General features: G+C 44.2%; 1 protein-coding gene across 2 annotated transcripts in view; it reads right to left on the bottom strand.

Annotated features, from left to right (window-relative positions):
* LOC147457148 (protein-L-isoaspartate O-methyltransferase-like) overlaps window positions 1-11,040 on the bottom strand; it is a 78,432-nt gene extending 67,392 nt beyond the window's left edge. The window contains exons 1-2 of one of the 2 annotated variants that reach the window (XM_086512136.1): window positions 10,946-11,040; window positions 10,654-10,847 (exon numbers count right to left, since the gene is read on the bottom strand). In XM_086512136.1, the coding sequence (XP_086368262.1) occupies window positions 10,654-10,819 (166 nt within the window). In that variant the 5' untranslated portion in view covers window positions 10,820-10,847; window positions 10,946-11,040. The remainder of the gene's footprint in view (window positions 1-10,653; window positions 10,848-10,945) is intronic. The other variant, XM_086512137.1, reaches the window with a different exon arrangement.
* Between the last annotated feature and the right edge of the window lie 2,517 nt (window positions 11,041-13,557).

Here is a 13,557-nt window from a genome sequence, read left to right on the forward strand (position 1 = left end):
AGAAACCCTAATTTCTGCCAGAAACCCTAAAATTCCTGCAAACCCTAATTTTTGCCAAAAACCCTAAATTCCGGAAATCGCGGAGGCGGATTATTAATTTTTAAAAAAAAAAATTGGAAAATGATGAGCGACGCGAATTTTGCTTTTGCTTTTTTTTTATAAAAAAAAAGAAAAGAGTCTCTAAGAGAGAGAGAGAACTGATGCTTTTGATTTTAAAAGCTTTTGGGGCTCTGCTTTTGGGCATCCCTTGTAACCTTTAAATTAGTGGTGAGGGCCTCACTTCTGAGAGCATCTGGACGCAGAGTCTGAGAGTGAAACCCTAACCGCTCTCTTGTACTTTGATGATTGATTAATACAAAAAGAAATACCGAAAGGGGCGCCAGTCTTTGGGGCCAATATCTCTAGGCACGGAACTCCGCCGGGCCAGTGCAAATCTATTGTGATCTGTGAATTGTTTTGAAGTGGTTATTTGGTGCTGTCGCGGTTGATTCTTGACTTGGAGTGTCCAAGTTTGTTACAGTGGTATCAGAGCACGGCCGATTTCTCTTCTACGGGAAATCCGATCCCCGAATTTTTTTTTTCCGCGGCACCTATGGCTTTAGGCAATGATCAGTCGACTCCCTCTGCATATGGAGATGCGGGCTGGGATCACAACGAAGATCCAGACAGAGAGTATCGCCCGCCTCGGCCTACTCAGGCGGAGCAAACAGAGATGGAGCGTCATCAATTGATTGGCGATGCAACAAAGATGATGCTCAATTTTGCCAAGGACCCGAAGATGGTAAAATATATGAACCAGACCTCTTTGAAAGAGGTACAGATGGAGTGGCAGAGAACCACAACACCACTCCCGAAACCCGCTCTCAAGAAACCTTCTGCCTCCAAGAAATATACGGAGAAGGAACTGGAGAACGTGGTTGATGCACGGATTGCTCAGCTTTTCGACGTGCAAAAGAAAGGCAAAAAGCACGGCAAAAAGCAGAACAAAGGTACTGACTTCCCGGGATACTTGGGTCGTCAGTCGACATTCGACAAAGCAAAGAAACGGAAGAAGCGTGTTCAATTTGAAGGAGTACCCAGTTCTTCTTCTTCTTCTTCTGACAGTTCTTCTAGCTCCTCGGATTAGAGCGAAGAAGACAGAAAAAAAGCAAAAAAGCGAAGCAAGACACAAAGCTTCGGAACGGGCAAGAAAAAGGCAAAGAAGGCTACATCTCGCCCAGAGACTGACAGTTCTACTGAGGACTCGTCTACAGACAGCTCAGATTCCAATGACGAAAAGTTTTATGCGAACAAGAAGAATTTTTACAAAGCCAACCAGTATGACTTTCTCGAAGATAAAAGCAAGAAAGTCCGAGAGTTTAAGGAAGGTGGCCACTCGATCAAGTTTGATACTTTTCAGGATACTCAGATGCTTCGAAGGCTTTGTCTTTTATACAGCAGTTTGACATCGCTTTCGCGGGAGGACACTATTCAGAGCACTCCAAGATTCGGAGAGCTGCCTCTTACTCTGAGGGGAATGCTCGTACTTGGTGGTCCACGCTTCTATTAAGCAAGACTATGCCAGTTACATGGCTGAAATTCAAGAGGCTTTTTATTTCTTCTTGGTTGACTCAAGAGTTTGAGCGAGATATACGAGCTGCTTGGAACCATCTCCGGATGACCAAGAGCGATACAGTGAATTCTTATTGTGAAAGATTCTGGAGCTCTTTTCTACCCGCCTCTTCATTCAAGAAGATCTCGTTCAGAGAACAGATTGAGCGGTTTACCTTGGGTCTACCTATAGAGATCCGAAATCACTGCTTGGAACAGAAGTCAGCTTCTGTTCAGGAGTTGATGAGTCATGAGAAGCGGGGCTTTGCCATTCACTCTGGCAGTCTGACCTACCCCACAGATGAGGCCATGACACAACGAGCCGAACAGACTTCTGGGAATGAAAGTAGAATGAAAAAGAGCAACCCAGAGAAAAAAAAAAGGATGCACGACCCAAGCTTACTCCTGAGGAGACAGCTCGCTTCATCAGAGAGGGGAAGTGCTTTGGATGCGGAGAACATGGACATATTTCCGCGAAGTGCCCTGATAAGGCACAGAAAGAACAGAATGATAAAGAAGACGACAGGTCTGAGAGTTCGAGAGCAGCTGAGGAATGTGGCAGAAAAGGCAGATAGAAAAGCAGAACTGGTACCACATGGCGTGGGACTTGCACCGAATCAAATGAATGAAAGTACAAACTTTGCCGTTTTTTTTTGGGGCAAAGTGAAGGATCAGGAAGCTTTTTTGAAGGAGCCAAGGCCAACTTCTTTTCACTTGGAATTGGCGGCTCGATTTGGAACTGTGCCCGACAGACTGACGCCACAGGCGGAGGTAGTTCGACTGGCACCCGGATGGGATGTTGCCATTACACCGAGCATTGGCAAACTTCGTTTGCAATGACAGGGGTGTTCAGGGCACGTGAGTGACGTTCTACTCGGGATCCCTTGGTACCACAAGAACTACGCCGTGGTTGACTACCGGGCCGAGAAAGCGACTTTGATAAATGAAGGGCTTAGAGATTGTACTTGATGAACTTCAGTTTTCTTACTCATTCTTTTGGGAGAACTGAACGATGGATAAAGGTTGAATATGTTTTGACCTGAAGAAAAGAACGCCAAGATTTTTTTTCTCCACGCTCATGCCGATTGCTTTTGAGAGGGCCTGAAGATCATACCATTGATCTGATATCTGGAAGCACGCCACCGAATCGGCCACCTTATCGTGTGAGCCGAGTACAGAATGAAAAGATTATGAACTCAGTGAAAGACCTCTTGGAAAAGGGTCTTGTCCAGCTTAGTACTTCACCGTATTGCTCTCCAGTGTTGTTGGTTTTGAAGAAAGACGGATCTTGGAGAATGTGCATCGATTATAGCACTCTCAACGAAATCACAATCAAGAACAGATTTCCGATTCCTAGGATCGATGATATACTCGACAGGTTACAGGGATCCTCGTGCTTTAGTAGGATTGACTTGAAGAGTGGATATCATCAGATCAGGATAGCGCCAGGAGATGTCTACAAGACAGCTTTTCGGACGACTTTTGGGTTATTTGAGTTTTTGGTGATGCCTTTTGGCTTAACCAATGCTCCTACGACATTTAACCGAATGATGGATAGGATTTTTCGAGAGTACAGGCTATTTGTTGGCACTTTCTTTGACAACATCATTGTTTTCTCCAAGAATGAGGCAGAACACAGAGATCATCTGCTTCAAGTCTTTCAGGCATTACGAGATCACACATTAGTGATTAATGCTACGAAAAGTGAATTTTTCCTACCAAAGATACATTTTTTGGGACACATTGTGTCAACAACAGGAGTGCAAATGAACCCGCCCAAGATAGAGACTATCCGTGATTGGCCCGATTTGAGGAATGTCCATGAAGCTAGAAGCTTCTTGGGACTGTGTTCGTACTACAGGCAGTTCATACGAAAGTTTGCAGAGGTTGCTTCCCCTTTGCATACCTTGACACAGAAAGGAGTACCTTTTTCGTGGGGACCCACAGAGGTGACTGCCTTTCAGACGTTGAAAGAGAAATTGACTACGGGACCTATTTTGACTTTGCCGGACTTGCAGAAGTCATTTGAAGTATTTTGTGATGCTTGTGGTCGTAGTCTGGGTGCGGTCTTGATGCAAGAAGGCCATGTCATAGCTTACGAGAGCCGTTTGTTCTCTAGGCCGGAGATGACAGCACAGATCTATGAGAAAGAGCTTTTGGCGGTTATCCATGCTCTTACTCAATGGCGGCATTACCTACTCGGAGCGGATTTTACTGTCTTTACAGACCATCAGAGTTTGCGCTACTTCTTGTCACAGAAGCAGCTTTCGGAAAAACAGATGCGGTGGGTGAACATCTTGTCATAGTTCCACTTCCAGATTGTCCATGTGCAGGGACAGAAGAATGTGGTGGCAGATGCTTTGTCTCGGAAACCGTTGGTTCTGGCTATTTCCGCGATACATCATAGGAGCTTCGAGGATATGGTCAATCAGTATGCCATAGATACAGATTTTGCAAATATTTTCACACGGATACGGGATGGGGAGACAGTAGCGGGATACTCCCTTCGGGAAGGCTACTTGATGAAAAAGACTATGTTGTGCGTTACACAGCCGTTGAGGGAAAAGGTTATGACTGATTGCCACTGTCCACCTTTTAAGGGTCACCACGGCATTGCTACCACCATGAAAGGGGTAGAGAGAGATTTCTTTTGGCAGAGACTAAAGAAGGATATCGAAGAGTTTGTGCGCAGTTGCTCAGTATGCCAGAAGGTCAAGTTTGACAGGCATAAGGCATAGGGATTGTTACAGCCTTTACCCATACCCACCCACCCCTGGCAAAGTATTGCAATGGATTTCATTTTTGATCTCCCGAGAACACAGAATGATCACGATGATTTTCCGATTACATGGCACGTCTGAGACGATTGTCTTCGACAGAGACCCCAGATTTATGAGTTTGTTTTGGAAAGCAATTTGGGAGAACATTGGCACGCAGTTGCAGTTCTCGTCATCGTTCCACTTGCAGACTGACGGGCAATTTGAGATTGCCAATTCAGTGATTTTAGATTTATTGAAGTCTTGTATCTCGGATCAGAAGACTCAATGGGAAAAGAACTTACCTTTGGTGGAATTTGCCTACAATAACACGATACACTCTTCGACGGGGAAGACGCCATGTGAGATTGTTGAAACTGCTGCGAAGGTTCCATCCTTCCTGAGCACGAAAGATTAGAAATTTGAAGCGGATGAATATTCGCGAGATTTGGATACGGCTTTTGCCAAGGTTCGCGAGACTTTGCAGGAGTCTCAAGAACGACAGAAAAAGGCAGCGGATCGCCATCGTCGCGACTGGAAACTGAAGGAGGATGATTGGGTGCTCTTACTTTTGAGAAGGCGCGCCTAAGAAAGAAACAGGGAAAGGAGAGGCTTTTTCCAAAGCTTAGTATGTGATACTACGGACCTTTCCAGATTACTGACAAGATAAATGATGTCTCCTTCCGATTGAAACTGCCAGATACTTGGAGGATTCACAATGCATTGCATGTGAGTCTCTTGAACCCTGTTAAGGGTGATGTGCCTTATGATGGGGAGCCTAATGAGCAACCCAAAGTGGAAGAAAACGAGGAGATCCTTGTTCCTGAACAGATTTTGGCACATAATGATACGAAGAAAGGTAAAGTCCGAAGGCGGTTCTTGGTTAAGTTCAAGAACTTTCCTGCATTTGATGCGAAGTGGATGGAGGAGGAGGACCTAGCAGATACTCCTCGGATTGTGAAACTTTACCTCGATGTTTTGGTTTAGCATAGTCTACTCCAAACGGAACCCAAAAACTCAGCTTGGCCGAAGATCTGGTGCAGTGGGATGCACAAGAGGGGAGCTACTCCGCTCCTTTGTCAACAGATGCCTCGATTTTGATACTAAAGTCACTGATGTCTCTTTGAGCTTCAGGGATACTGAGAGCTGACAGTATTCTGCTGGATGACTTTATGAAATGGAATTCCTGATTATGATACTGATTTGTTCTTGACTTCTTGTGAGTGCAGGAACTGATAGCCGAAATGACTGCAGCATTTTGGTCTGATTGATCTCGAATAGACATGGTTGCAATAGGGGTTAGTCAATCGGACATCGATGAGGTCCCGATTGGACCTAGATGTGATTGCTAGCTACATTGCCGATAAATCATGGTCTAAGATCCGAATGAATGTTGAATGTCATGTGATGTCCTGTGATGTCGTGTGATGTGACTGTCGATTCTGTACATGTGCTAGATGTGCGTTCCTAGTACGTAGGTACTAACAGTCAGTGTCTGCTAAGACGGTTTATGGCTTTTGTCGGTTTTGCACGCGTAATCGCGGTCGATTACAATGCTTTCAAGAGGGGGGTATGTCACAAAGTGATGACGTGGCGGACAGCAGAAACCATAATTTCTGCAGAAACCCTAAAATTCCTGCAAACCCTAATTTTTGCCAAAAACCCTAAATTCCGGAAATCGCGGAGGCGGATTATTATTATTAAAAAAAAAAAAAATTTGGAAAATGATGAGCGATGCGAATTTTGCTTTTGCTTTTTTTTTATAAAAAAAAAGAAAAGAGTCTCTAAGAGAGAGAGAGAACTGATGCTTTTGATTTTAAAAGCTTTTGGGGCTCTGCTTTTGGGCATCCCTTGTAACCTTTAAATTAGTGGTGAGGGCCTCACTTCTGAGAGCATCTGGACGCAGAGTCTGAGAGTGAAACCCTAACCACTCTCTTGTACTTTGATGATTGATTAATACAAAAAGAAATACCGAAAGGGGCGCCAGTCTTTGGGGCCAATATCTCTAGGCACGGAACTCCGCCAGGCCAGTGCAAATCTATTGTGATCTGTGAATTGTTTTGAAGTGGTTATTTGGTGCTGTCGCGGTTGATTCTTGACTTGGAGTGTCCAAGTCTGTTACACTGGGCATGCACGATCTACGAATAGACTCACAAAAGTGCCATATCACTTCTAATCTAGACTGACTGGATTGACTGAACCCTGTTACGTTGTAGCTTGTCCACGAACACATAGGGTTGGATGTGTCAGGTGACAACACCCGTATCACTTTCCCTGCTTGTAGTATTCCGCCCCCTGTTTGGCAGACAACTGAGGGGTTGTGGATTTCTTTTTGTGGGCAAGCTTTTTACCCTTCTTCTCCTTGGATAGTCTTTATATGAAGGTTTGAACAATGGCTCATCTGTAGAATAAGTCAAGGAACTAGAGAACATGGGGTAAATTTCCATAGCATGATCCATAAGTTGTTGAATGCTAGCCGTTGTCTGATTCAAACAGTAATGTTGTATTTCCTTGGATAGACTGCAAAAATATCTCTCCATCTATTCCTTTAAAGAAACCTTCCAAAAAGAAGCTATAGTGTCCCAAGATCTCTAATTGAAAGTAAACAAGGTGTCTACTTCCTATATGCGAAGGTGATTCCATGCCATCAATAAATCACCTTCATATTGCAATGTCAACCAAATGGATGCAAAAGAACATTTGAACTTCATTGGAGCCTTGTCGTGCAGCAGCAAGAGTATTGACCACCACGTTTGCATGTTGCCTTTCAAAAATGAAACCACTTTGCAAACCTTAGTAGCCTCTAAAATTTTCCCCCAAAGGACACTTGATACTACTTTGTTGGTGTCTCTACGACCTGAAAAAGTGTCAAACTTGACGCTTTGTCCACCATCCTTGAATTCCTTCTTTCCCTTTCTAGGTTCCAAATTGTCATACTTCGTGGTTCTTCTTTTTACCAAAAGTTGGGACCGAAAGTGTCACGTGACACATCCAACCCTATGTGTCCGTGGACAAGCTACAGCACGACAAGGGTTCAATTCAATCTAGTCAGTCTAGAATAGGAAGTGATCTGGCACTTTTGTGAGTCTGTTCGCAGACCGTGCATGTCCAGTCACTTATTGTAGATGCATATTCTTTGGTTGCACACAGCATGATCATAAGCATTCCCATCAGAATCCTTCAGGGGAATTTTCCAGTGCAGTTAGCCTATTTTACATATTTTTGACATTTTTCACTTATTATTTTTAAGTGACTTTTGTTGGAAAGTAGGTAGGGCAGATTGAGTAAGTTTGTATATAAGCAAACGTAGGCTAGCACTAATTGGCAGAAGAGGCAGCAGGAGCACTCGCTCAACAGGCAACTTCTCAGCAGAACCCCAAGCCCTAGCGTTTTTGCTTCTAGCATAAAGCTAGCGTTTTTGGATCAGATCAGCCTTGGCGTTTTGGTGCACAGCAGTTGAGTCCCGGCGCCATCAAGACACAGCAGATCAGCCTAGCGTTTTGCATTTGCAGAACAACCGGCGACAAATTTGCAGATTTTCAGCCCTAGCGTTTTTGGTTTGCATCACAACCTGAGCGTTTTTGCAGATCATCGCGACGGAACCCCAAGAACCCCTAGCGTTTTCAGTTTTCAGCCTTTAGACACCACAGATCAAGTCCCGAACCTCGCAGATCTCACCTTCCCGCAGCAATTCCTCGCCGCACGATCAGTTTCCGCAAGGTTTACAGATTCAGCCAGGAAAACGCAGATTTTAGCATCTGCGTTTTTAACGCGTTGTCGTCGCATCATCGCCATCAACATCGTCTCTGACATAGAGTCAGAATTCAGCAGATAAAGATTTGCAAATTTCAGCCATTAGAGTTTTCAGATTTCAGCCGTCTCGTCGTCGTCGACATCGTCGGCAAGTCCAAGCATTGCAGAGATTTGTGCAATCATAAGTAGACCGCTCTCGCCATAGAGAGTGAGGCCTTTGGAGGAGGATTTTACAACGTCTCTGGTGTCGTATTCTCTCTCTATCTCTCAGTCTCATACACTTGCACGCACAGTGTCCATTCACTTTGTTTGTGATCATAGCACTCTCTCATTAAGAACGGAAGGCTCTCCCTTCCATAAGAACAAAAGGAACCTTGAGCACAGTTCGGAGCACTCATCTTGAGCAAAGTTCAAACATTCATTCCGCTGCACCTTACAGAAAGTATATAATCCATCATCAAAATCATCAGAAGACGGAGAAGTTAATGTATTTGAACTACATAATCGCTTATAATGCTTTCTTAACATGCTTTTCTTGTGCTTTCTTTTACTAGACTTGTGCCTTTCTTCCTCACTGAAACTAGGACTACAAGAAAAAGAAGAAGAATGAGTCGTCCTCAAAGACACGTCGGTGTTGTTTCCTTTATTAGACGCCTTCTCAGCCAAATCCTCGCAAGTCGACTATCGGCCAAGATAGCCAAGGAAAAAACATCAAGTTCCTCGCAATGGCTATACATGTGACGGGTTGTGTCGAGGTCATAGATGCATCAATCCACTACGTTTGTTTGGCCCACCCCAGATTCACACTCCCTAGGAAGGTGGTCCATGCCAATCTCTTGGTCAAAACCGAAATCCTCTCTGTGGTATTTGCATCTGAAGGCATCTGCATGATGCTAGGATAAATGTATGACCGCGTCTTGGACTAACTTGACTTAGTTTTGTAGGAACCACCGAGGGGCCTAAAACCTAGAGTAAAGAGTACCAACTTACGACAGCCCGTCGAGGGGCCTAAATTCATAAAAGAGGACACACACAAAAGCCTTGCATAACTAATAATGATGTGGCAAAGTAGTATAGCATTTTCGCAAATCGCGTTGCAAATGACACGTGGCAAGTCTGTACGGATTTTTCTGGTTTTGCGTTGACAGGTGCCATGTGGCAGCAGTACAAAATTTCGCGTTTTTCGCTGGCTGGCTGAGTTCTGACAACTTTTACATGAGATTTTCAGGCCAGATGCTTTTAGGGTCAAGTGCTTTTGAATATGATGCTTTTGGGGCTCTGCTCATAGCATCCCTTGGACTCTTTATAAGTGCCCACAGACCACTCTCTAGAGGGCATCTAGACGCAAAGTCTCGGAGAGAGTCTGACCCTTGGGAGTTGTACATTGCAACAATAATAACAAAGAAAAACTGGAAGGGGCACCAATCTTTGGGCCAACGCGTTTTGACTCGGAACTCCGTCGCGCCATGTCGTCTCTCTCTTTCTCTTTTTCAAGTTGTTTTGAAGTACTAAAAGTGTGCCAAGCATGTACTTTGCAGTTATCTTTGTGTTTCCTTATGATTCCTTGCCGAAAGTGCTACCAATACAACTATGATTGTCTAAATGAGCTCCATCCTCCAATCCACCATCATGGTCACCACTCATTGTACACCCCATATCACCAGTTTATCAGTTAGGTTTAGGTAGAGTCTATTTTTAGTTCAGCTCTTCCTTTTTTTGGGATGACAAAGAATATATCACATATGTACATTAATTTGTCTCATGGTTCGAGTTCAGCCTTTCCAGGACGTTAATAAATTCTTTTTTTCTTTCTCTCTATCTATCTCCGACTCCTTTGTCTCTAAGCATCTGGTGTTCTTCATAGCATAAAATGGATCCTTTCAAAGATAAGCATGATCACACTATGTATATTGCTCGCATCTCTTATTGTTGTATCCGCACTCACATATAGTAATTCTTCGTAGTAATTCTTCGGGTCTCTGCCTACAATACCATGTACCAATTCGTAGGGTCTCTTTCCTCAAGCATCTTAGAAGATCATCAGTTGCTCCCTAATCCCTTCGAGGTCTTGTGACATTGAGTTGTTCTCCTCTAGGATAAACCCCACTAAAACTTACTGTTTTTTGCCTCCTTCCCAAACCACAATTCCTATTGATCAAGCAAGATTTGCTAGGCTCAATAATTACCACTCCACCTGTACCTTGAGGATGTTGCAATCACATAACTCGTCCAAAGATCCAGCATGTGGCTTCAACCACAACAAGAACACACAAAACGATTATGCATGGTCCATGAGAGTGCGGTTATAATTGCATAAGAGTTCTCTTGATGCAATAAACATGGAAATAACATTCTGGACAAAAGAAAGTGGATCTTCCAACTTCCACAAGGCTCCTTACACACAAAAAAGACCTTTACTCATGAACATATAGCCAGTACCTTTTGGCACACATCCACACCCCATTTGGCATGCAACTATGGTCACATCGACAATCTTAAAAACAAGCTCCACATCGGACACTAAAGCACACAGTAAAAGGCCAAGAGAGCGAACTTTTGAGGGTGGCAACCATGGCAGAGTTGGACGGTGAGGAAGCTGAAATTCCCATGGAAGCAGCAGCTGCAAGAGAACATGCAAGGCTGCAAGAAAACAGAAGGAAGAGCAAGGCAAAATCACGCACTCTGCAGATTCTCCACCATGTCCGCATTGTCCTTTCCATGGCACGTCCAGCTCATCTCTAAGGATTGCTGCCCACTCCGTTCCAGCGAGGGCCCAGGAACCAGAGTATCAATACCAATACCTCACAAAGCAGAGCATCAATACCTTACGAAGCAAACATCCATACCTCGCAAAAGCGCAAACGTTGGAAGTTGGACCACGAAGACGTCACAGTTTGCCTCTCTCCAATGTTTGGGAAAACTCATTAAGACAACCTTATACGATTCCTTTTTCATGAGCTTTCCAAAGGACATTTTGAAAATTTGAGCTAAATTTTAGGGAACACGAGCTCAGGCATACGGCGGGTCTTGCTCGCTCTTACCAATGGTTTCGAATGGCCAATTCTCTTCTTTTCTCAAGCTTACTCAAATGCACACATAGAACCCCCATAATGATCTCGTGAATCTATTTATTCATATTAATATAGCCCATGTTAACATAACTCTTATGTAATCATTACCACATTTGGCATACATGTCAACCAAGGCAGTGCCAAGCACAACGTTTTCTTTCGGCAACCCCTAAATAACAATATCATTGTGAATTCTTTTGCCAATATCAACATCTTGTGTAATGCCACATGCCTTCAAGGTGCAAGTGTACGTGATTGCTATTGGAGAGATGCCCTCTCTTTGCATCCGCTCAAAATAGCCCAGAGGTTCCTGACCTTGACGTTGTTGGACATATCTTGCAATCAATGCACTCCATGAGGCAACATTGCAGATAAGAAGCTTGTCGAGGACTCTAGTGCACTTGAAATACATATTGACTATTGTGCTTTATGAAGTGCACCACATTTGACGTACATGTCGACCAAGGCAGTGCCAAACACGATGTTTTCTTTCAACAACCCATGGCTAACAATATTATCAGGAATTCTTTTGACCATATCAGCATCTTGTGTAATGTCACAGGCCTTCAAGGTGCAAGTGTACGTGATTGCATTTGGAGAGTTGCCCTCTCTCTACACCCATTGAAAATAGCCTAGAGCTTCATGACCCTAGCCCTGTTAGACATATCTTGCAATCAATGCACTCCATGAGGAAACATTGTGGATTGTTGGAGGACCGTATCGCAGTTGACATAAATACTAACTAACATGCTTTATGAAACGCACCACATTTTGCATACATGTCGACCAAGGCAATACCAAGCATGACGTTTCCTTTCAACAACCCCTGACTAACCATGAATTCTTTTGCCCATATCAGCATCTTGTGTAATGCCACATGCCTTCAAGGTGCAAGTGTACGTGATTGCATTTGGAGAGTTGAACTCTCTCTCCATCTGCTAAAAACAACCCACCCGCTCCTTGACCTCAGTTGACCCTTGCCTTCAAGATGCAAGCGTATATGATTGCATCTAGAGAGACACCCTCACTTTGCATGCCCAGAGCTACTTGTCCTTGCCCAAGTTGGGCATATCTCACAATCAATGCATTCCAAGAGACGACATCCTGAAGAGGATGCTAACCATGAATTCTTTTGCCCATATCAGCATCTTGTGTAATGCCACATGCCTTCAAGGTGCAAGTGTACGTGATTGCATTTGGAGAGTTGAACTCTCTCTCCATCTGCTAAAAACAACCCACCCGCTCCTTGACCTCAGTTGACCCTTGCCTTCAAGATGCAAGCGTATATGATTGCATCTAGAGAGACACCCTCACTTTGCATGCCCAGAGCTACTTGTCCTTGCCCAAGTTGGGCATATCTCACAATCAATGCATTCCAAGAGACGACATCCTGAAGAGGATGCTCCTCAAGCACCTTTTGTGCTTTATGAAGTGCACCGCATCTAGCATACATGTCGATCAAGGGGCAAGAGTATGTGATTGCATCTTTGCGAATTCTTTTGCCCATATCAACATCTTGTGTAATGCCACATGATTTCAAGGTGCAAGTGTACATGATTGTGTTAGGAGAGATGCCCTCTCTCTACATCTACTCAAAATATCCCCGAGCTTCCTAACCTTAACCCTGTTGGACATTGCACTCTGTGAGGAAACATTGTGGATAGGAAGCTCGTAGCGGACTGCACCACACTTGACTTACATACTAACTAACATGCTTTACAAAGTGCACCACATTTGGCAAACATGTCAACCAAGGCAGAGCCGAGTAGGACATTTTCTTTCAACAACCCCTGACTAATAATATTATAGTGAATTCTTTGTCCATATAATCTTGTGTAATGCCACATGCCTTCAAATGCAAGATTTCATTTGAATGTGGAAAGAATCAATCACTGGCACAAAACATGTCTCTAAGTGCCCATCAAATATCCCCGTTATGAGACCAGTTAGTCTCCTCCTGCTAGCAGCTGTGGACAAGCCCCCTCTTCTCCGTAGTTGTAGGCTCATCCCCTCCTCTTAGGCCTCCTAATGACTGATCCATCAATGAATAGTCCTACAATTGAGAGGTGGCTGTAGGCTACTCCCCTCCTCTTGGATTTCCTGGCGATGGTGGCAAGGAGTCTACTCTCTCTCTCTCTCTCTCTCTCTCTCTCTCTCTCTCTCTCTCTCTCTCTCTCTCTCTCTCTCTCTCTCTCTCTCTCTCTCTCTCTCTCTCTCTCTCTCTCTCACACTCTCTCAACTACCAAGAGGCGGTGCCTCTTTGCCTACCACCCAAACGCTCTTCAGATTTTCACCTCCTATAGGTCGGCACCAAGGCCATGCAGAATGGCACCAACTTCGTATCATGATCCACATAACATGCTTGAATCCTCTAGCTCACCCAAAAC

This window comes from Adiantum capillus-veneris, chromosome 5, assembly GCF_014529385.1.
Source record: "Adiantum capillus-veneris isolate H3 chromosome 5, ASM1452938v2, whole genome shotgun sequence".
In the NCBI taxonomy this organism is placed as follows: Eukaryota; Viridiplantae; Streptophyta; class Polypodiopsida; order Polypodiales; family Pteridaceae; genus Adiantum; species Adiantum capillus-veneris.